We start from the raw sequence: 25298 nt of genomic DNA, 5'->3' as shown, positions 1-25298 counted from the left end.
AAGTGAATATATATTCGGAAGTTCTTCGACGACGGACGGTAGAAATTTACTAGAATCCACAGAAATTAACAAAAAACTTTTCCAAAATTTTCGTATCAACACATGTTGTCTCGTAATCTCTTATTTTATACGAACCGAAAGCGTCCTCTCTCTCTGAAAATACTTTGACCACAGAAAAATTTTAGCTTAACCAACAAAATCCAACGTAAAAAGTCACAGAATCCAATAGAAATTTTCAAAACAAATATCATAGAAATAATAAAAATAGCGTTCGTTCACATGCCTTAACCGTGCAAAATCTGTTAGGAGAACACATTAATTGCCAAATCTGTATTAAAAATCACGTGAAATTAAAAATATTCGCGTTTTAAAATAACGTAAAAAACTTATACATGGATGATGTCACAACATATTTACTACCTTGATTTTAGTAATGAGTATCCAAACAAAATAAAACTTCTGAAAAGTTGGTGAAATTTCGAAGATTTCAGACAGAGCGCATTGACCAAAATATGAGATGTAATGTTGGGGCAACTGACCACCCTATGGGGATTCACCACTTGGGCTCGCCGTTGACAGTGAGTCTGTTAAGCGGATGTACGCACTCGTGCCAACTGAGAGTGATAAGTTGTCATTCGGGTATCCGACGAGAGACTGAACACACATATTTTATAATACGCTATTGAATTCGTTTGTACTGTTCTTATTGTTTAACTTTTTATTTTATCACCTCGCCTTAACAGTACGACAGTGGCGACGAGTATTACGAGTTTTTTTTTCGCGTTCGCAAGTGTTTCAGATTTATAATTCTCGTTGATTAGAAATTCGGAAAAATTTCTTTCTCACCGCCTCGCAAAAGGAAGCGAAGAATGGAGGATGACGGCAACCATGTGGATCAAAATCCGGGAATCAACCCACCCGGCCCGAATCATCCGTTTCCACCACATCCACATAACCTCCAACAGCAGCGTCATCACATTCCTGCACAACCCGGTCAACCGCAAGCGATGCCGATTGATCCTGTCCTCCTGCAGATTTTACAGCAGCTTCAGCAGCAACAGGCTGTTACTAATCAGTTGCTACAGCGCCAGCACGAATCAGCGCAACAGCAACAAGGTTTTCTCCAACAACAGGAGGCAATGTTTCTCAATGCAATGGGGTCCTTCAAGTGAGCGTCCCTCCAAATCCGGAGGCAATTCTGGACTCAATGGCAGGGAACATAAAAGAGTTCCAATACGATCCTGATACTCGCAGCACGTTTGCTGCCTGGGTCGCTAGGTATGAGGACCTATTCGCTAAAGATGCCGAACGTATCGATGATGGTGCAAAAGTAAGGTTACTTCTCCGGCGATTGGGAACAAATGAGCATTACCGATACGTGAGCTATATTCTGCCGAACACACCGAAAGATTTTTCATTCAGTGATACAGTGGGGAAGCTGAAATCTCTGTTTGGGACAAAAGAGTCGACCGTGAAAAAACGCTATTGTGCACTCACTTTAGCAAAAGTTCCAGCTGAAGATTTCGTGTCATATGCATGCCGAGTTAACAAGATGTGTGTTGAATTCGAGCTTAAAAAGCTTTCAGAAGAACAATTCAAATGCCTAATATTTGTGTGTGGAATAAAGTCCGAGTGTGACGCCGAAGTGCGAACAAGACTGCTAACAAAAATTGAAGACTGTGCCGACGTCACACTTGGAGCTTTGATGGAAGAGTGTCAGCGTTTGATTAACTTAAAAAACGATACTGCAATGATAGAAGCCAGTGCTAGTGGACCAAAAGTGCAAGCAGTGAAAAGCAGTCTTAGTTATCGGAAGCAATTTAAAAAGCCGAATGAACAAAGGTGTCCCCAGCCGTCTCAAGGGAACCACAAGAACAGGCCAGCTACTCCATGCTGGAAGTGTGGTGCCATGCACTATTCGAAGTTCTGCGGATTTCGGAACCACAAATGTGCCGATTGTCATCAGGTGGGTCATAAGGAAGGGTATTGCTCAAGCGCCCGACGTTCCCTCAAATCGGTCAAACATCGGAATGGGAATTTGTCTATTCAAACCGTTACGCTAGCTGTTAGTAGTATACAGTGCAAGCGACGATATGTGTGGGTCAAAATAAATGACGTGCCTGTTCGTCTGCAGCTAGACACAGCATCAGATATTACGATAATTTCTGAACAAGTGTGGATGCAGATTGGCCACCCGGCAGCAAATCCCACCACACAAACAGCCAAATCTGCATCTGGTGAGAAGCTAGACCTGTTATACGAATTTATTGGTAAAGTTTCATTAAATGGATGCACCCAAAATGGCCGTGTATTCGTGTCGGGAAATTCACTTAATCTTCTGGGTATCGATTTAATCGATAAATTCAATCTGTGGTCACTGCCTATGGACAAATTTTGTAATAAAATAGAAAGTGCTGCTCAGGATATAAGTGCTTTGAAACGGGTGTACCCTGAGCTTTTCAGCAATAAGCTCGGGCTTTGCACAAAAACAAAAATTGTGCTGTCTTTGAAGGATGCAAGCAAACCTGTTTTCCGACCCAGGAGACCTGTAGCATACGCAATGCAAGCTATAGTTGACGAAGAGCTTGACCGTTTGGAACGGTTGAATATTATTTCACCTGTGCAGTACTCAGAGTGGGCTGCACCGATAGTTGTTGTACGAAAGGCAAACACTACGATCCGATGCAGGAGATAGTTGTTTCGGCTGATGCTTCGTCGATCGGTGTTGGAGCAACAATTAGCCATAAGTTCGCAGATGGCCAAATGAAGGTGGTTCAACACGCGTCCCGCGCCCTCACTGCAGCTGAGCAGCGATATCCACAGCCAGACAGAGAAGGACTGGCTATTGTCTTCGCTGTTACAAAATTTCACAAATATATATTTGGTAGAAGATTCCGATTGCAGACAGATCATGCACCGTTATTACGGATATTTGGCTCTAGAAAGGGCATGCCGGTTTACACTGCAAACCGGCTCCAGCGGTGGGCTTTAACGTTGCTGTCATATGATTTTTCGATAGAATATATTTCAACTGATAAATTTGGGAACGCTGACGTGCTATCCAGGCTTATCAACCAACATATTAAGCCAGACGAAGATTTCGTTGTTGCATGTGCCTCGTTGGAAGAAGGTTTAAGGTCAGTAATAGTCAGTAGCACTAAAAACTTACCTCTCAGTTTTAGCATGGTAGAAGAAGCCACGAAATGCGATCCGACTCTTAGCAAACTATATCGATTCGTGAGCGATGGTTGGCCTAAGAAGCGAACGGATGTCAACGATTGGGAGATGCAACGCTATTTTGACCGCCAAGAAGCTCTCTCAATTGTGCAAGGCTGTGTTATGTTTGGAGACCGTTTAATTATCCCAGCACAGTATAGAAAGCTATGCATTATCCAATTGCATAAAGGTCATCCAGGTGCACAACGGATGAAAGCCATTGCACGCAGCTTCGTCTTTTGGCCAGGCTTAGACGAACAAATAGTCGACTTTGTAAAGGCTTGTCACCAATGTGCATTAGCAGCGCGTTCGCCACCAAAGGCAGAGCCACAATCATGGCCCAAATCGACAGCTCCATGGCAAAGGATTCACATCGACTATGCCGGTCCTTTGGAAGGAGAATACTACTTAATCGTTGTTGATTTAAACACTAAATGGCCGGAAATTTTCCCAACGAAACTGATAACAACGAAGGTAACACTCAGCTTGCTTCAAGATTTATTCGCCAACAAAGGAATACCAGAGATTCTTGTGTCGGACAACGGCACGCAGTTCAAAAGTTGGGAATTTGAGGAATTTTGTTGCCAGAACGGCATCAGGCACATAACGACAGCACCTTTCCACCCACAATCGAATGGCCAGGCCGAACGGTTCGTGGATACATTCAAACGAGCCATCCGAAAAATCCAGGAAGGGAAAGGTACGATCAAGCAGGCATTAAATACGTTTCTTCTCACTTACCGAACATCTCCGAATCCAAATGTGCCAGATGGCAAGTCACCAGCAGAAGCTATGTACGGCAGACCGATAAGAACTTCACTCGAATTGCTGCGACCGCCCCGTAGATCAGTACCACAACCAGTGTCAGAATCGCCTGCCTTGCGAACCTTTAATAAGGAAGATAAGGTTTTCGCTAAAGTGTATGCGAGTAATAAGTGGACTTGGGTGCCCGAGTCATAATGGAAAAACTTAGCAGAGTAATGTATAACGTCTGGGTCAACAATAGTAGAATGATTCGCTCGCACATTAATCAGCTTAAAAGTAGGTCTTCGTTCGCAGCTCAACAGCCGTCAACTAAGTCGCGAAAAATTCCGCTCGAGATTTTGCCTAATGAGTGGAACCTCGCTACTGCTGCGTCGATGCCAGAACCTGCCTCCTCTGCGCCGGTGAACGATGAGCCAGTGCTCGTCCCAGAGCCAGCCGATAATGGTGCTTCACCCTCATCATCGTCCACATCATCGGATTTCCAGTCAGCAGCTGAGACTTCACCTGTAGTTCCTCTTCCCAGGCATTCTTCTCGACTTCGAAGACCGCCGCAGTGGTACCAAGGACACCACAGGTATTAAAGAGGGAGATGTTGGGGCAACTGACCACCCTATGGGGATTCACCACTTGGGCTCGCCGTTGACAGTGAGTCTGTTAAGCGGATGTACGCACTCGTGCCAACTGAGAGTGATAAGTTGTCATTCGGGTATCCGACGAGAGACTGAACACACATATTTTATAATACGCTATTAAATTCGTTTGTACTGTTCTTATTGTTTAACTTTTTATTTTATCACCTCGCCTTAACAGTACGACATGTAAGTTATTCTTTTCTCACGAAAAATTGTTCAGGAAAATTGAAATTGAAATTCACGTTATATAATTTTCAATAAATTGTTATTAAGTTTTTTTATTACGTGTGTACAAGTGTACTAGCTAATTACAAAAGTTCACATCAATGGACAACGTAATTCTAATTCCCTAACAACAAAATCAAGCATCTCAACTGAGCACACCTTACAGAGAAAAATACATCTGTGTGTCACTTTCTAAGTGAAGAACAAACAGCACATTTCCTATACTTTTCTATGGAAATAGTGTTTACTGGTCTCAAACACTTTGTGTGTTACACAAATGGATTGCGCCCCCCTTTCGAATGTTGTGTTCAGCGGCAATAATTGTTTGCTGCATAACTCCCTCCGGGTGTAATTAATAAGGATGATTATTCCTGTCTGCGATGACAATGATGATGGTGCTGATGATGGTACTGATGATGTTGACAATCGTGTTGATGACAGAGCCTCAGTGTGACTGGCCCTGCTTCAACAACCGAGCACAGAGGACGGAAGTCAGTTATGGAAGCCAGCCGACAGCCGACACGATGCTCTTGAGGGTGGAGGCTGTTTGAACTTTGGGTCACTGCATGCACCGGGAATGCGGATATTTCGGCTTTTCGATGATGAATGGGCAGCAAAAAGCGGCAAACGTTGGCGAAGAAGCCCAAAAGTGGGGCCACCGTCGCTCCAGCATCACTCGCTCGAGTCAAAACCTCGTGCGGAAAATCGCTCCGTACAACGACGGTTATAACGGGGTTATATGCAAAACAGGCCTTATTTCAATGCGATAGTGGCACCAGCTGGTGTCCTGATGCACTTCGTGTGTGCAGACGGGAGGAAAATTTATGTTTAATTTTAAATCAATTTTATTCAATTTAAGTTTTGCACATGCTGCGTACATGAGGTTGGCATAGACGATGATCAATGCGGATTTCGTCTCGGTTCGTGTTTCCGCGAGGGTGATAACCCAAAAGGGAAGTGCATACAACGGTATCCTATGGAAAACCGGATGAACTACTGCATCGGTTTGACGTTAATGATGCGCTATTTATCACAGCAGGTGCGACGCTTTATGAGTGACGGCATAGCGTACGCTGTACGTGTGTACTAGCTGACGGTAGTGGTATCCAAATTGATAAGGTTATTCTATTGTTTCTTTTGTATGACGTTTGGCACAGAAATCTACAAACGATTTTGGAAAATGTTAGTCGCACGTTCTAAGACAAGTACTGACACAGATTGGGTTGACAAAATGTAAGCTTTTGCTTCTGGGTGGTATATACCATTTTTAAATTTAGCCTTATGTCATCATAAGTCAGATTTATTTTGGCAATAAACTGCCTGGAAAATAGCCAAAGTTGGCGAAATGCTAGCTTATGTGAGTATTGTCGGAGCCAGGATGATATTATTAGGCCGTAAATCGACCCAGTTGCCCCGGTATTTACACTTTTCCACACTAATGAAAAAGAAGTTAAAAGAAGTTAAGTTGGAAAAAGAAGTTATTAACATTGAGAAGATAGTCTCTCTTAATCTTAGCGTTTGTGTAGTTCTACGTCAGCCTTGCGGTCGTGGCTTTGCATACAATCCTTCTTTTATTCCGACTGTAAATTAGACGACAGGCAGAGTTTCACCGCCTAGTCAACATGATATCGTATATAAATGAATGAAAATTAACGTAAGAATATCTCAACGATGTCAAAATCGTATAGAATGCTAATTATCATAGAATTATTACTATTATTCCTCAGTATATATCGCCAATATGACAATACGTATATACTGTTCTCGTGCATCCAATGCGAGGTTGCATGATTTATATGAGCAGAGCACGGATATTTCAAACGAAACACGAATATGCGTATGAAAATGTTGACCGAGTGGATGGACCGGCCATTCCACTACCGCTGCTGATACTTGTTAGCTTAATTAGCACCGTCCTAGTGGCCATCCACTGGTAAACTGACTGCTTAGAGCAGAACTAGGTTCTTATATAGCCTAAAGAGTCTGTCGACCATGCTTGATCAACTTGGCTCTGTTGACTAACTTGAACCGGCAACCGGCTTGTTAGCTTGATCAGCACCGTCGTAGTGGCCATCCACTGGTAAACTGACTGCTTAGAGCAGAGCTAGGCTCTTATATAGCCTAAAGAGTGCATTCCCAGTTTATCTGATATATAATTCTGTCGACCATGCTTGATCAACTGGGCTCTGTCAACTAACTTGAACCGGCACGCGCGGGTGTCTTGGCCAGAGATATACGTACAAAAAGTATGTTGGCCATAAAGCGGGGCGTCGGTTTATGCTACTATGGAACCAAATGAAGCATGCCATTCGGTGGAGGCCCATTAATAACCGTCTATGACTATTTAAAATCAGGGGCAGGTACTTCATATACAGCCTTATCAACGTGTATGCGCCAACAAACGATAAAACCGACGACGTAGAGGAAAACTTCTACGAGCTCCTTCAGAGAACTTATGGAAAGTGCCCACAACAACATAACGATCGTCATCGGAGATAAGAACGCACATGTCTAACGGGAGGAGTTCGTTCACCCCTCTATTGTTAATGAAAGCAATCATCCTTCACCAACGGCAAAGGCTTGAGATTGGTGAACTTCGCCGCGGCCAGCAGAATGACTTTTTGTAGTACCTACTCAGTTTGAATGTCTCAACATTCGGAAGCACATCTGGAAACACCCCAATACAGAGGCGTTATCGATGTGCGATCTTCGTTGGCGAGATTCCCGCTCGGCTGTCCAACGCATTAAAATCGTGATCGGCGACGAACATACGTATGAGCGTATACTCGGAAAGGCAGTGAAACAGCGCGAGATGTGATAGGCATGACAATAAGAACCACGCGTTGTGGGTAGTTCGATGCTGAATGTCTCGAGGTGGCGGACAAAAACAACCTGGCCTACGTTAACACATTAGTACCAGCAAATCGTAGAGAATCTAAAGCGGCCGAAAAGAGACTTCATCAACATAAAAACGTGAACACTGCGATCGCGTCCACGCACAGGCGAAGAATTGCTTCAAAAGGTACGATACGAGGAGCTTCTATAACCGGACCGTGCCTATTCCAGTCATGTGTAACGTGAGCGTTCCACGCTTCCAAGATCTTGCTCCATTTGGTCCAATCCACTTGCCCCTTGCGCACCCCTATGTCTTGTGCCGGCCTTATTTAAGACGAACACCATTTTTGCGGGATTTTGTCTGGCATTCTCACAACATGTCCCATCCGTTGTATCCTTACAGTTTTTGCGAATACAGTCGAATCCCTCTATAACGACACTTTTTATAATGACAAATCTCGCTAGTCTCTTCTGTTTTATACTAAAATTCTTCGTTTAATTGCGACATTTCGCTATCACGACCTTCCTCTATAACGGCATACCAAAACTAATGCTTGTCATTCTTTATCGCGACAATAGTACAGTCGAATCTCTCTGTAACAACATTGCTGAATCTATAACGACATTCTCAATGATACCTTCTGTTCTACATACGCAAACATTCTTCGTATTACTGCGACATTTCGCTATAACGACAGTCCCTTGCGATGTCGCTATGAAGAAATTCGACTGTATCTTTTAACTGGGCTCACTGTACAGTGGCGCCAATTGGTGGTTCATTTATCGCCTCCATACGCCATCCTTGAATACTCTTCCGAAAATGCTCCTATGCACACGTCGTTCAAAAACGGTCAGTGCTCGCAAGTCGTCCTCGAGCATTGTCCATGTTTCGTGCCCGAGGAGGACTACCAGTTCTACAAGCGTCTTGTGCGTCTTTGTTTTATGGTCCCGAAGTCCGTCCCTGGGGTTAGGTGGACTCGGTGAGTGGTAGTCATCCAAGTTGTACTAAACGGGTGAGTCACTCACGGAGGAATCACATATCAATACAAGCCCGTTACGGATGACAGTGAGTGTGAGGTATACGTACAACACATCTCACAGAAAATCATAAGAGAGGTTTACTCAGCGGACGTAGGCCAAAAGATCTCAAGGGAAGATTCGGGTTTGCCGTTGCCTCGTCTGAGAACTTCCGCCGTTAACCCCATAAAAAGCTCAGCGCACTACGATGAACCTCTTGATCTGTCAGAAACGACACAGATAGTAGAAGTGTGCGCCGGCTCGTAAAGGTGGTTTATTACAAAAATTGATATTACATGCTGTAACTTCAACTAAAGTATATGTCTGTTTTTACAGTTGAATAAATAAGTTAAAACTTAAGCCTACACGTGCAAAAGTAAATATATTAAAACTAATAGTACGGTTAGTGAAATAGTATGAAAATTGTGATATAAACTAAGGCTAAAAGTTATTCTTTGTTCAGATATTGTAAAGCGTGGAAATAGGAAGAACTACTTATTGTTTACTGTTTAAAACAATAGAATAAGAAAAAGGTAATTGTAAAACTAAAAATGCGGTACGGGTTAAGAGTGGGACAAAAGTATTGGTGATCTGAGACTAATGCAGCTGGACAGGTCCAGCTGGGCCTTTTTTTTAGTATCGGTTTTTTTCGGAGTTTTCCTCCGATACAGTTGTTCACTGGAAAGCCATCCAATATTCCGTCATATTTGGGGACTAGAAGCCGATTCCGGTTCCATCAGCCGAATAAACTGAGTGAGCTCTACCCTCGCCACTCTCTGCCTCAGCATTCGGGGCCTGTACGGTTTTGAGAACGCTTCAAGGATCACGGGGCTCGAACAGGCTAAGATAGAATTAGGGTTTGCAATTCCGGGAACGATTTCCCGGGAATTGCCTTTTCCCGGGATTCCCGGATCCCGGGAATAGGAATATTGATTCGCAGGTTCCCGAGATTCCCGAGCTCCTCGGAAAATTTTCCATACAATATTGCAATAAAACTAAATATCGTATCAAAACACGAAAATTACGTCGTAGAAGTGTAGAGCAGCTTCATAGTGTGCATTATACGAAGCAAATATTTGCTTGGAACGACGAATATTTGCTTACCGTGTAATATCAAATTATTTGCTTAAATTGCTTAAAATTATTCGTCAAATATATATGCTGTCTTATTCAGTAAACGATAAATTAAGAAATATTTTCTTCGTCTCATGTCTTTTTTTGCTAGTGAGTTTACTACTAAGCGGATAGTTGCTTGATTTTTTCTTTGTTTATTGACAAAAAATTTTGAAACCTGTAAATTGATAAAAAAAAAATTGAAACCCGTAAATCAATGCGACCAGAAATAAATTAATTAATGAAACTCAGTCAGTGTAACTTGGGTCGTGGCCGCGATTTCACATTAATTACGAAGGCATTCAAAAAGGTTTTAAAATCTGGTTGCCAAACACTCAGCTTTATCTTTAACAAATTAAAAGTATTGGACACTTCAGTTTCTAATGAAATGTAGCAAGAGCTGGAATCGGTGAAATTTTAGAAATCAGACACCAGCGGTGATTCAGCGATCTTAAGCAAGGTTTACAGAAGGAACTACATTATTTGGGCCCAACGAAAAAATGTCAGCGGAACTGAGGCGATTGATAGACGATTGTTCATGAATTTCTGGAGTGAACTTGAATCAATTTTGTTTTTCAATTGATAAATAAATTGTAAACGATTGTTTGAAACTTTTTTTTTATAAACTTTATTTGAAATCTCATTTTTGCTTAGGATTTTTTCCTTTCCCGGTTCCCGGGAATTCCCGGGAAATGAGATTTTTCATTCCCGTTTCCCGGGAAATCTATTCTCGGGAATATTGCAAACCCTAGACAGAATCGCCCCTTACACTTAACTAAGTGGAGATCTTCTGCATCCAGCTTTCAGCCTACCGTACGCTGCCAGTGAAGGTCGCTGGGTCGTACGTGCAATTTCCCATGAGCAGTAAATCATAGGTTTCACATAGACGCCGTTATCGTTGGCGAAGCAAGGATCGGCCATTGTCCTCGTCAGTCTTCATATTGGTCGGTGATTGAATCAACCGCCATCGCTATAATTGGCTGCTACGGCACTTCAAAGATGCTCAGATAACAACCCAAACCGCAAGTAACCGCTTAGAATAAATTATGTTATAAGTTAAATTTGTATGGCAGCTTTTCACTGTAAAGCGCAGTCCATATACTCTTGTGTTTACACCGTTTAATTTCGGTCATCGGACTCGTAAAGGAAGTCGTCAGTCCTCGATCTGGTGAGTTTCGGCATTCGTGAGGTTCATTGTCGCTTTTAAGCAGTCCAACGTTGTTAGATTCCGCTTTGGCAACTTTCACCTTATTGATCTGCTGTGATTGTATCGGGGAACCTCCTCGCCGAAGTAAGTATTCAGGTTTGGCGGAGTAAGATCACAGCTAATTCCCTTCAGGGTTAAGTTTTCTCCCTCTCTGTACCCTTACCTCCCTCTGAGCTGATAAGAGCTTACAGGAAGTCCTGCCGCAGCGTGAATATTTGGTCCGTTGTCGCTATTATAACTTCTCCAAACCTTTTTGCCAGCGGCGAGAGACGGCGAACGATAATTGAGAATCGTGATCGCTTGTTAGTTCTCGCATTCTAATTTGTCACCCCTTTTGTATTTTGGGCAAATTACTCTCTCCTTCCACTCCTCCGGTAACTGTTCTGTACTCAAGACCCTGGCTATTGGCTGGTGCTGTCAGGAAGCCCACCTATCCCGACCCAACTTGATAAGCACAGCTGCGATTGAGCTGTTTGATAACATCCTTAACTTAACTTATCGTGGGAGACGGTGTTTCTTCCTTATCTACTGTGCTCACGAAGTCGTTCTTACTGCCATTTTGGTCCTCTGCCTCTGCGCCATTCAGGTGTTCGTTGTAGTACTGCTTTCACCTGTCAATCACCTCACGTTTCTCCGTCAAGATTCCTCGATTATCTTCCCGACACATTTCGGCTCGCGGCACCGAAAGCTTTTACGTGTTCCCTGAGAACATCACATTTGCTCCATTTACTCACAATCCAGCTCTTGTGAACGACGCTCTCGGGAAAGGTGGTTTTACTATCTTCGTTTCTGTTTATATAGCATCACATGTTGACGGATTCTTTGCTGCAAAAACAATGCCCGCGCTCTGTTCTATTCGTCTAGAATCGTCTGACAATCTTCATCGAACCACCCGTTACGTCGATTTCTCTGGACGAACCCAATTGCATCTTTCAGCTCACTCTTATCCGGCAACGCTATCTCAAGGCTATGCGTGTACTCAGTGATAACTTCGAGTAGACTTTTATGCTCTGTGCAACCTCCTGGCTCTATCAAGCCTCCTGGCTAATAACGTAACTAACCTGGAGACTGCCAGTTAGCTAACACTGGCGTGTCGGTGGTCAATTTTTCGCCTGCTTTGGAACGCTAGGATTATTTGGGAGGCGGCTGCACAAACCGCCCTGCAGATGTTCGGGTCTTCACACATCCTCTGAACTAGGTTATCCGGAGTAGTGTCTGGCCCGCTCACTACCATCATGTCGCTCCGCGCACATTCGAAGAAGTCATTTTTTTCCGTGTTGGGTATTTCCGTCAGCCATAGGATTCATCATGCTCAGCAGTCACTTCCGCATCCACGCACTCGGGGCACATGAGGAACCCCGCATGCCCGAACCTGTGGAGATACTGCCTGTAGCAACCATGACCTGACAGGATCTGTGTCAGGTGGAAGTTACCTTCTCCATGGCGCCTCCCGACCCATCCGGAAACCACCGGCAAATGTTTCGGGGAATTGGACCATTCCCGCTGCCATCTGATCATCGATAATGGTCTTCTACTACCTCATATGCACCTTGGTCGAAGCATTCTACGTCCTCCGTAGTGGCTATACTGATAGGCATCATGCCCGACAGGACGCAGATTGCGTCGTATGACACTGTACAAAACGCACTCGCAACCCTCAGGCTCATGAGCCTGTAAGTACTTTCAAGTTTACCACGATAACTGTTAGTACCTAGCGCTTTGGACCACACTGGGCCACTATACTTAAGTATGGGCGAAACCCTGCTGGCAAGAAGTTTACGCTTGCTGCCATTCACCGCTGAGCTATTCGACATCATTCGAGGTAGTGCTGCAATAGCCGTTGAAGCCGTCTCGCAAGCATAGTTTACGTGACTCTTAAATGTAAGCTTATCGCCTACCATAACCCCTAAGAACTTCAAAGATCGCTTTGAGGTAATAGTCGAGTCTCCGACTCTGACCACCGCCTGTTTCTCTGATTTGCGGTTATTAACAACCGTGACCACCGTCTTATGGTGCGCTAACTCCAGTTTCCTGGAGTGAATCCAGGCTTCGACCTTGCGTACATATAAGGTGCGCGACCGTCAACTCGACATCATCGATCGACTCGCCGTAGACCTCTAGCGTTATGTCGTCTGCAAAGCCGACGATTACAACTCCTACAAGAATAGAACCTTGCGGAACTCTTGCGGTGATTGGGACGTATTTTTGACCCTCCTTCGTGTTGTAAGCAAGAACTCGGTTCTAGTAGTAATTTTCCAGAACCTTGTACAGCGACACCGGTACTCCTCAGATGCTCCTGAGCGCAAGCAGTATGGAGTCCCAACTGGCGCTATTGAACGCATTTTTCGCGTTAAGCGTGACGATTGCGCAATAGCGTATACACCTTCTCTTGCGCTAGAGTGCTACCTCCGCCGTCTTGGTGACGAAGAAGATAGCATCCAGCGTGGACCTGCCCTTCCGGAAACCGAACTGGTTACTTGCCAGACCGTTTACACCCTCCGTGTACCTTACCAGTCTGTTGAGGATAATCCTCTCATGCATCTTGTCTGCAGTGTCCAGCAGGCAGATAGGCCTGTATACCGAGGGGTCCCCTGGCGGCTTTTTAGCTTTCGGTAGCTAGACCAAACTCTACCGCTTCCACCTCTCCGGAAAGAGGCAGTCATCCAATCACCTTTGCATAATCGCCCGAAACAGTCCGGGGGCCTTTTTTATCGCCAGTCTGGCTGCCAGGTTAGGGATTCCATCCGGTCCCGGTGCCTCGCTCACTTTTAGGGAGTTGGCGATCACGATGAGTTCCTCATTCGTAGCACTAACCCCTCTCTCGATCTTGACACGACTGTCATCACTCACGGATTGGATGTTCGGCAGGTTGGCCGACCATCCCTGGTCTGTGGCGGGAATACTGGAGCGTCGGACGTGAGACTCGGCTGCCGGAGGCCAAGGACTGGACTCGTGGCGTGAAAAGAATCCCATAATAATACGCTCCAGCATCGCTGGTGGTATATGGCGCAATCATCTCTATACGAACATACGTATGTACATACGCTACAATGTCCAAACGCTCAATAAATCGGAAAGAATGCGGTTACTTTCCAAAAAAAAAAAATAAGAAAATTGCAGTTTCATTATATGAGTTTCCAACTATTTGTCCGTTCTCGTTGCCTGAATCTATGACGATTGTTCCGGTCCATTGTTTGCTTACTGTACTAATGATTTTTACGGCTGGCATGTAAGACCTGCATTAACCCCCTGTCAGAGGACTATCCTGATAGCACTGTTTAGAGTCCCACGCTGGCACCAAGACGTTGATCAGCCGCCCCTAACATAGAAAGCAAATGTTGTTTTGAGCCGCACCATCTTGGTTGGGAAAGCATTTCTTTCACCGACGAAATATGGTTAACACCAATGATCGAGTCGCATCCTCTCACTTAGCTGTTGCCGGATTACCAACATTGCCTAAGCTATTTACGCCAGCCTACTGTGTCCATGTATCAGCTGGCAGTCTATTGTGATCATAAGCCTTGTGGAGCGTGTGATAGGAACTTGGACCCCATTCTAATTACGGCACCCTATAAGTTCATTATGTCTATGCACGATTTTGACATGCTCCGGCTCCGACCGTATGACGTTTAGACAGCTGATCTCCACTGTAAGTTATTATTTACTGTTCAAGCATTCAATGATCGTGCGCAAACGGTGTACTATCCCTGACGTTTTGCTGAGTCAATTGGCGAAAATGGAACGTACAAGCATTGGAGCGCTTCGGAACGCACGTTGGAAGTATGGTGAAGATCGCAGCTTTCAGGATGAGCCGAAATCTGGGCGATGATAACAGAATTCGATATAATTTTGTACTTTTTATCATTCTGGCATATCAATAATAATGCAGGCTTTGTTTTTTCTATCAAGTTCAGATATATTTGTGTTACCCGTTTGTTATAATCGTTTGATCGGGTATACGGAACATTGGACCGGAAATCTGACGTGCTCTGTACGGGATGAGGCCGGAAAATCTGGTCCTCTCTCAGGACCGTCTATCGTGCCAAGATAAGATAAAGTCTGAAGACATATAAGAAGCAGAAGAAGCCGATTCGGAGTCAAAAATTAGCGGCATCCGTAAACCAAGAACGCGACAGTTGTGACAGTGTTGTGCGTAATAGTGGACGATGAGACTTAAATCAAGTTTGACCACAAAACGCATCCGGGTGTTCAGTACTACACGGTTCGCGAAGGCCAGACTGTTGACGAGGCGGTGACATCAATTTTTACCAAAAAATGCGGCAAAGGCAATGGTTTGGCAAACCAAATGTGAGTGTGACATGCTTTCCGAGCCATTTGTAACAACAGACACAACCAATCCAGCGAAGGTAATTCCATGCCAAATGAAATAAATCTGCCAAATTATCCCCAAGCAAAGTCAATGGAAACCTTTTGGACCTCTAATTCATGTTCAAGAAAATATGTGAAGCCACCAGTTTCCATCCAAAAGTCGCGAAGGATTGTGAAAAATTGCCAAAGTCATCGCTAATTAGACTGAACTGAAGCTAATGAGCAGCCTTCGATCTGAAACTAAATTTTGAATCAATGCAGCTCCTTAGACCTTAGAGAAAATAAAACTGAAATAAAAATTTAGTTTGCTTTTAAATTGTGTTTATACCATTTATTTTGAAATCGTGCTTAGACATTATGACACACAGTATATGTTAAAATTCCGCTTGCGAATCAATATGAAATAGACGAAACCAAACTTTAGAGAAAATTTGTGAGTATACGGGTATTTGCTTTTGAAAACTCACTCTTCATCGTCCCAAAAAGTTTTGTTCCAGTCTGTTTAAATTGCCAGAACAGAACATTTTCCGTATGCGTTTTTAAAAGATACTTTCCAGTTGGTCTCGAGGTACGACGTCGCCAGTCGTCGTAGGTTTGACTCTCGGCTCGGGAGAGACTGTTTGTGTCTGTAGGATCGTAGCGCTAGCCCTGCAATTTTCCTGTATATTAAATAATTGGCTATGAAGTCTGTGTATAATGAACAGAAGTTCAAATTCCGAATCAACATGTAGCACCAAGCAGGGATGATAGAAGTCTCTTTCACTACCAGAATTCTGTTGAAATTACAGTCAATCCTATTCCATTTTCACTTACAATGAACGCAGCGCTCTTTCAAACACACTAGAATTTCATCTTTGAAACGAGCTGTCACACTCCGATGGAATGATTCACGCGCATCACTCACGGTCACGCTATAAAATCTTCTAAAAATCCAAACAAATGATATTCACCGTTTCTTTGGTGAAATTAAAATGACGTAATCAACTTTAGGCTTACTGTCGTTATCATAATGCAGCGGTTCTCAACATTTTTTGTCCGCGTACCTCCTGGCAATATTTTCCAAATCAATTGCTCCCCCTTGACTAGGAATGTTCCCGCACAGTGAGAGAGAGTAGTGGTAGATCATGTTGTGGTACTCTAGTTTAGGTTTCAAATTTAACTGTGATTTGTTTGATTGCTACAGTCATGTTTTGAGAGCAAGTCCGAACCACAAATAAAGTATAATAAAAAAATTACTTTGTACGCCATTACTAATTTTGCTTTCGCGTACCTCCAGACCCCCGGAAGGCTCTCGCGTACCCCAGATTGAGAACCGCTGTCATAATGAAACGCAAAAATTTCTCTCGTGGCAGCATTTTTCTTTTCCATCGCTAGTCGCGTAATGCTACTGTTCAGTACACAAACCGAGTTTACAACATTACAGTTCATACAATGAAACTCAGAATAATAAATTTTCAAGAAGTTTGAAACAGCCAATATCAAACGAACACGCCTTCACACGCCTGAATACCAAAAAACGAAGGAAGAGAGAACGAACATTGCATGTAAGCGAAAAATCTCCTTGTGACGGTAGAAAAAACACTGACTGATAGTGGCCATTTTTCATTTTCATGTAAAAGCGCTGAAATTTTTCAGTTCTGGTACCAAGGCTTTGCTTACAGGGTGTCACCGTGAAACTGATACACTTTATCAATGGTATTAAATCAAAACAGATGAATATATCTTCTCTGGTTCTTTTATGATCATGGTAGAGTAGTAAAGTTACAGTCATGTAATTCACTTCACCTAGATTTCCTAGCAGCACCCTCAAATGGTCCAAAGGATCCAAATCGAGAGAGAAAGTGGGCCATTCAGAGGTACCGTAAACTGGGGTGACTTTGATCATCGCGGTGACTATGATCACTCTACCCCTTTTTTGAATTAGTGTTAAAAAGCGCTCGAAAAGCTTGATATTTGTCGTAACCTTCACTAATTATGTTTAGATATGTTAACATTGCTACTATCCATGCATTTTCAGCTATTAAAAGAGTGTTTTTCATGCTAGAATATTAATTTTAAAATAAAGTGAATTTTGAGCGATTTTTACTGCATACCAACAATTGGTTCAAGCAGATACAAAACAACAAGCTGCGATACATAAAGTTTGTTTATTTTGTGCCTAGACTACTTCTCAAGCTAAAAAAATAATAATACTACGATTTTCATTATTGTTTTTCTAATGTTTTCCTCAAGGGTAATGTTGAGTCCTAATAATCTCAACAGTATATTATATCATTCCGAGTTGTGCTCTCGTCGTGTTCGGTCGCAATTTCATTTCGATCTCGATAGTGCCGACCAGTTAATCGCCTTCAAGGTCACCGTGCATTGTATTGCGTGTGCACTGCTGCTCGTTGCCGTCGTCGCTGTTGAAGACAGCAAGAACAAGGAAGAAAAAGTCAACAATATCCCGTGCGTTGTGTCGCTACTAGGAGAAATCCAGTACCCGGCGCACGGCTGCTTGGCTGTACTGGTGCTGCTGTGTGGCTGGAGCGGCTGCAGCTTTTACTACCGGACTCTTGTGTGAAGGACTGGAGATTGGCATCGCCTGTGCGCTGATTGCGGTGGAGAGCGGCTGCAGAAGCTAAGTAGTTCTTTTTTCTTGGTTTTTTCTACAATATTATTTGTTGATTGGCATTTTGCGTGTGTGGCTTACGCGTCCAACATGGACGACGAACGCGGGGATGAAAACCCGCTCGTTCTACCGCCTAGCCCTCCCGGATACAAAGTTCCAAGGGTTAAGAATGGAACCCCGTAGGAAGCTACCCATCGGCTTAAGCAGTATCCGGAGGGCAAAGCTGGTATTGGGGCTGTATTATTCCGGCCGAAAGTGAAAGCATTGAACACAATGCAAATATGTAGAGATCTGGCACGGTTAACTGAAATAACCAAAGTACGCCCGAATAAACTGCGTGTTTTGGTGTCCAACCTCAAGCAAGCAAACGAGATTGCTGCTTGTGAGCTCTTCACGCGGGAGTACCACGTGTACATTCCAGCTCGCGTAGTTGAGATTGACGGTGTGGTCAGCGAATCGAGTCTGACTGTCGAGGACCTGTTGAAAGCTGGCAAATGCCTTTTCAAGGATTCTAGCCTTGAACCTGCCAAGATACTTGAATGTGAGCAATTACATTCAGTATCGCTCGACAAGGGTGTAAAAACTTACACCCCATCAGACTCTTTTCGCGTGACTTTCGCCGGGTCTGCTCTGCCGAGCTATGTGCTCGTGGATAAGGTGCGTCTGCCCGTGCGCTTGTTTGTACCGCGGGTAATGAATTGCCTCAAGTGCAAACAGTTGGGCCATACGGTCTCCCACTGTGGCAATAAAGCACGTTGTGGCAAGTGCGGAGAGCAACATGCGGATGACGCCTGTAATAAGGGTGCTGAAAAGTGCCTTTATAGTGGGCAGACTCCGCATGAGCTGTCTGCATGTCCCGCGTACAAACAGCGCCAAGAAAAGATCAAGCGGTCTCTGAAAGAGCGCTCTTAGCGCACTTTCGCAGAAATGCTCGAAGAGGCCGCTGCCACCAAACTGGTTTCCCCGAATCTTTTTGAGGTCTTGTCATCCGATGAGTCTGATTCTGACTATTCAGTTGGGGAACCTTCTTTTGTTGAACCCGGAAGTCTAGGAAGAGGAAAAACCTTTTTTCCCCTAGACTTCCTAGGAAAGGACAGAAAAGGTCTCATCTGAAGTGACTGTTACTAAGAAACAAAAAAGTGCTGTAGAAAATCCGAAGCAAACTTCTCCGGGATTGGCAAAATTGAATTCAAGTAAGGAGTTTCCGGCACTTCCAGGAACATCAAAAAACCCAACTGTTCCTTCTTTTTCGTCCAAGATTCAGCCAGAATCTGGACAGCTGAAGTTTTCAGATATTGTGGACTGGATTTTTGAAAATTTCAACATAACTGATCCTCTTAAAAGTCTTCTGCTGGCATTTCTACCAACAGTTAAAACGTTTTTGAAGCAGTTGACTGCTAAATGGCCCCTCCTTGCAGCGATCGTATCCTTCGATGGCCAATCCATCGGCTGAGATGGAGAATTCTATCTCTATTTTACTGTGGAATTGTAGAAGTATCATCCCCAAAATTGATTCATTTGAAGTTTTGATTAATAAGCATAAATGCGATGCATTTTCCCTCTGTGAAACTTGGCTCACTTCAAATGTAGATCTTAGCTTCCATGATTTTAATATAATTCGCCTCGACCGAGACACCCCTTACGAAGGAGTACTTCTAGTGATTAAGAAGTGCTATTCCTTCTATCGTATTAACCTCCCCACGGTCCCAGGCATCGAAGCTGTCGCATGTCAAATGACAATACAAGGTAAAGAGCTTTGTATTGCCTCAATATATATTCCTCCCAGAGCACAGGTTGGGCAACGGCAGCTCTTTGATTTAGTAGAACTTCTTCCCTCGCCACGTTTGATTTTGGGAGATTTTAACTCTCACGGCGTGGCTTGGGGTTCCCCTTCTAATGATAACCGTTCCTCTTTGATCTATAACCTCTGCGACGACTTCGATATGACAATATTAAACAACGGGGATATGACACGCGTTCCCAAACCTCCAGCGCGCCCCAGTGCTTCAGATTTATCTTTATGTTCAACATCGCTACGGTTAGATTGCATATGGAAGGTAGTCCTTGATCCCCACGGTAGTGATCATTTGCCTATTCAAATTTCAATTGATAATGGTTCAACTCGCACGCGATCAGTTGATATTCCGTATGACCTCACACAGAACATCGATTGGAAATTATACTAGGAAATGATATCAGAAGCTGTCGAGTCGATTCAACATCACCCACCACTTGAAAAATACAACCTCCTCGCGGGCTTGATTCTCGACGCCGCGTTGCAAGCCCAAACGAAGAAATATCCCGGCGTGACGATCAAAGAACGGCCTCCCACTCCGTGGTGGGACAAAGAGTGCTCCGATGTCTACACGGAAAAATCCGACGCGTTTAAGGCCTTCTTTTGGGTGAAAGGTCAACCCGACGACTTTAAGCGGTATTTGGAGTTTGAGACCAAGTTCAAAAGCTTGGTCCGAGCAAAGAAACGTGGATATTGGCGAAACGGCGAGGGAGACATCGATGAGCACTCTTTGGAAAACAGCCCGAAGAATGCGAAATCGTATAACGGTCAACGAAAGCGAGAAGTCTTCAAGTCGGTGGATATTTGATTTTGCCAGGAAAGTATGTCCGGACTCTGTTCCTGCGCAAAACTTTGTTCGCGATACGTCTCCGGGCCACGACGCGATAGAATCACCTTTTACGATGGCAGAATTTTCAGTTGCCCTCCTGTCCTGTAACAATAACGCGCCTGTGTTAGATAGAATCAAATTCAACTTGTTGAAGAATCTACCCGGCAATGCCAAGAGGCGCTTGTTGAGCTTGTTCAATAAGTTCCTGGAGCAAAATATTGTACCGCAGGATTGGAGGCAAGTGAAGGTGATCGCCAACCAAAAACCGGGAAAACCAGCTTCTGATCACAACTCCTATAGGCCGATTGCAATGCTATCCTGTATCCGGAAATTGATGGAGAAAATGATACTCCGTCGTTTAGACCATTGCACAGTGGTTTAAAATAGCAATGTCGCGAACTTAATTCTATAGTGCCTAAGTGCTTTACTTTAGGACTATAGTGTCTTCAAAGCAATTGTTTGTATTGAAGTTGCCCACATGATGGTGCTATGCAACAATAGCCCTAGCCTACTAGGCAAAAAATAAAATTTCCAACTTTTTTGTTTCTGCATGAAACTAAAAGTTGTCTTGGGCAAAGTTGTAGATAATTTCATTACAAACAACTTTGCTAATAAGACTTTTGCTCTATATACTGTAGATTTTGAAAGAACTTAAGTTTCGTGTGACTATGTCCGTAAAATCTGTTTTTTGCTTCTAACTTTTCAGTTTGATTTTTTTTATAAACACACTGTTCTAGAGAATACTAGGCCTTATCATGTTTTAAATATTCCATGAAGACACTATGTTAAAATTCCTTTTGGTTTAAAAGATAATAGCAATATTAACAATAATTTACCCTATTTTCAACTGTGGATTAGAGAAAAAGGGGGACGCCCGGAAGTACACACTCACCGCCATTTTGAAGCTTCAGGTTAGTACTACAAAATGGTGGAAGAGGTACTCGTCCGACTCGTCACAATTTTTAGAAAGAGCGTTAAACATTTTCGTAGTTTTGCGTACTCTTCCTTCAGCGGAACGAAATATCTCCATAGTAATACGGTTTTGGACATTGTGTGTATGTATATATGATTGCGTATGTAAGTGTGTATCTCTAAAATCGTATATATGTGAAAAATGAGTGTATGTGTGATTCGTATTCAGATTCTAATTTCTAAATACTGCTAGGATTATTCAATAAATCTTGGTGATTGTGTGTGATATCGCAAAAAGCCATGCAGTGTGTGTATCGTCAGCAAGCGGTTGTGAAAACCAATAAGCAGGAGATAGAGACTAATACCAACTCGCTTTTTGCTTTTACACTCACGTATGATATCAGACAATATGATTATACTGCCGCTCATGGCAAGTCCGTCCCAATTGCATTTTTGTCAGTTTTGAGTTTATTTATGGAAGCAATTCCTTTTTATATCTACTTTCGATAAAACAAATATTTTTGAATACTTCGTTCTGAGGAACTATGAAAAAAATAGCAAGTCGGTTTGTCCCATAGCAAAAGTGATCGCAAGTCGGTCCCATTGCAAAAATCTTCGCAATCTAACCCCACAGCCAATAATGATTATGAAAAATGTGATATTTACCACATCTTATGGTCTTCAGGATTAGAATTGGATGTACCAAGTGATATTCGATAGGAGGTTTGATTGAGTTTTACGCGGTCTACATCGTGTGCTCTAGCTGATAGTACTATGTTTTCTTCAAGACAACTAGTAGCTTCTCCCAGCTGTTGTTTGTTGACAGTGAACGCTTTAGGTGTGTCACTGTATTGTTAGTTGAAGCATTCTTTAGTAAATACTACTTTTCGTATTTCATCCGTATTTTATGTAAAAACGTGGGCTAGAATTATTCAATTATTGGCGTGAATTTCGTTTTGAAGAATTTGCCAGTCATATCAAATACTTCGGTACGCTACTTAGCTTTTTTTAAAGGAGCAAACATTTTCCTAAGCTATAGGTGTTCTTTCATATTTGCTTCCTCTGCTACGTGGAAGCTGTCCGGCGTCACGAACGCGTGACCGCTCTCAGGAAAATTTAGAACAAGTTTTTACACCTAAACTGATTTCGAATCTATCAGTAGTATCAAATGTAAAAACAAAAGAGGGAAAGTCATTTATGAATTGACCTGCGATGGATTCATTCGAAACGCAAGCTATAGCACCGCCATCGATTTGCAGTAGTTTGTTTTTCATCACCGGTCGTAGCTGGCTATGGGACTGACTTGATATCATTCTGGCTACGTACCCTAAATGTAATCGCATGTGAGTCCCAGCTTATGATTTTCAACAAATTTTAATCAAATTTCGCTGTGTATGCAAGTTTTATAATGCAAAAGTGTTAGATTGTCATTGCAGTACTAAATTCTGTTGATGGTCTTGACTGAAAAAGCATTTAAGTGCAAAATTTCACCTAAAATGTTACGATTTTTAATTGCTGTTTTCTCATCAGCATCAAAACGCAAATGGAACGGACTTGCTATGAGCGGCATTGCGGACTTGCTATACCTATCAATGAAAATTGCAGCAGGTTATCGGACTACTTCGTTAGTGAAGTTTTCGGCAGGTTTTCTACAGCATTCTGAATAATGCAAAACATATAACGATATTCTTACTTATAGATATCTATACTCACATACACAGATATTCCCACACATACATTTACACACATACGTCCACAGAGACACACACTTACATATGCAATCATATATACATATACAAAATGTCCAAAACCGCGTTACTATGAAGATATTTCGTTCCGCTGAAGGAAGAGTACGCAAAACTACGAAAATGTTCAACGCTCTTTCTCTAAATTGTGACGAGTCGGACGAGTACCTCTTCCACCATTTTGTAGTACTAATCTGAAGCTTCAAAATGGCGGTGAGTGTGTACTTCCGGGCGTCCCCCTTTTTCTCTAATCCACAGTTGAAAATAGGGTAAATTATTGTTAATATTGCTTTTATCTTTTGAACCAAAAGGAATTTTAACATAGTGTCTTCATGGAATATTTAAAACATGATAAGGCCTAGTATTCTCTAGAACAATGTGTTTATAAAAAAAATCAAACTAAAAAGTTAGATGCAAAAAACAGATTTTACGGACATAGTCACACGAAACTTAAGTTCTTTCAAAATCTACAGTATATAGAGCAAAAGTCTTGTTGGCAAAGTTATTTGTAATAAAATTATCTACAACTTTGCCGAAGACAACTTTTAGTTTCATGCAGAAACAAAAAAGTTGGAAGTTCTATTTTTTGCATAGTAGGCTATGGCTATTGTTGCATAGCACCATCATGTGGGCAATTTCAATACAAACAATTGCTTCGAAGACACTATAGTCCTAAAGTGAAGCACTTAGGCACTATAGAATAAAGTTCGCGACATTGCTATTTTAAACCACTGTGCATTGGGTCGAATCAAACGGTATACTATCAGATACTCAATTTGGCTTCCGCCGTGCCGAAGGAACGAATGACAGTCTTGCGTTGCTTTCTACAGATATTCAGCTGGCCTATGCTCGCAAAGAACAAATGGCATCTGTGTTCTTGGACTTAAGGGGGGTTTTGATTCCGTTTCTATTGACATTCTTTCGGGTAAACTTCACCGACAAGGATTTTCACCAATTTCGAACAATTTTTTGCATAATTTCATGGGTCTTCCCCAGGGCTCATGCTTAAGCCCCCTTCTTTACAATTTTTATGAGAATGTGAATGACATTGACGCATGTTTGGCAAATTTATGCACGATAAGACAACTTGCAGACGGCAGCGTGGTCTCTGTTACAGGAGCCAAAGCTGCCGATTTGCAAGGACCATTGCAAGATACCTTGGACAATTTGTCTGCTTGGGCTTTACAGCTAGGTATCGAATTCTCTCCGGAGAAGACTGAGACAGTAGTATTTTCTAGGAAGCGTGAGCCTGCTCAGCTCCACTTACAGTTAATGGGTGAAACGATTTCTCAGGTTTTGGTATCTAAATATCTTGGTGTCTGGTTTGATTCGAAAGGCACCTGGGGATGTCACGTTCGGTATTTTATGAAAAAATGTCAACAAAGAGTGAATTTTCTCCGGACAATTACTGGATCATGGTGGGGCGCCCACCCAGGAGACCTTATAAGGCTTTACCAAACAACGATATTGTCGGTGCTTGAGTACGGGTGTTTCTGCTTCCGCTCCGCTGCAAACACCCATTTAATCAAGCTGGAACGGTTGCAGTATCGTTGTTTGCGTATTGCCTTAGGTGGCATGCATTCGACCCATACGATGAGTTTGGAAGTTTTGGCGGGCGTTTTCCCATTAAAAGACCGCTTTTGGGATCTGACTACTCGTATTCTCATCAAATGTGAGGTTTTGAACCCCTTGGTAATTGAAAATTTCGATAGGCTAGTTGAACTTAATTCTCAATCCCGTTTCATGACTGTGTATTTCAATCACATGTCTCAAATTATAAATCCTTCCTCATACACCTCCAATCGTGTCAACTTATTAGATACTTCTGTTTCTACTGTGTTTTTCGATGCATCCATGATGGAAAAAACTCGTGGAATCCCGGATCATTTACGCGTGCAGCAGATCCCTAAAATATTTTATAACAAATATAAAAACATCAACTGCGACAATGCGTTTTATACTGATGTATCACTTCTCAACGGGTCCACTGGCTTCGGTATCTTCAACAATAATTTTACCGCCTCCTACAAGCTCGATAATCCTGCTTCTGTTTACGTCGCAGAATTG

At 42.9% G+C, this 25298-nt stretch overlaps 2 protein-coding genes across 2 annotated transcripts; both read left to right on the top strand.

Annotated features, from left to right (window-relative positions):
- Nucleotides 1-1207: 1207 nt before the first annotated feature.
- Nucleotides 1208-2695, top strand: LOC129728936 (uncharacterized protein K02A2.6-like). Its single transcript, XM_055687413.1, has one exon. It carries the CDS (start codon nucleotides 1208-1210, stop codon nucleotides 2693-2695), a length of 1488 nt encoding a protein of 495 aa, XP_055543388.1.
- A 488-nt stretch (nucleotides 2696-3183) lies between these two features.
- On the top strand, nucleotides 3184-4176 carry LOC129728935 (uncharacterized protein K02A2.6-like). The gene has a single exon (XM_055687412.1). The coding sequence runs from the start codon at nucleotides 3184-3186 to the stop codon at nucleotides 4174-4176; it is 993 nt and encodes a 330-aa protein (XP_055543387.1).
- Nucleotides 4177-25298: the final 21122 nt, after the last annotated feature.

This window comes from Wyeomyia smithii, chromosome 3 (assembly GCF_029784165.1).
Source record: "Wyeomyia smithii strain HCP4-BCI-WySm-NY-G18 chromosome 3, ASM2978416v1, whole genome shotgun sequence".
NCBI classification, from domain to species: Eukaryota; Metazoa; Arthropoda; class Insecta; order Diptera; family Culicidae; genus Wyeomyia; species Wyeomyia smithii.
The sequence above is the reverse complement of the archived record's forward strand: the minus strand, read 5'-3'. Positions and strand labels throughout refer to the sequence as shown.

Excerpts from the sequence above, each read along its gene's own strand:
- LOC129728936 (XM_055687413.1), top strand. The coding sequence starts at position 1,208 with ATGGCAGGGAACATAAAAGAGTTCCAATACGATCCTGATACTCGCAGC.
- LOC129728935 (XM_055687412.1), top strand. The coding sequence starts at position 3,184 with ATGGTAGAAGAAGCCACGAAATGCGATCCGACTCTTAGCAAACTATAT.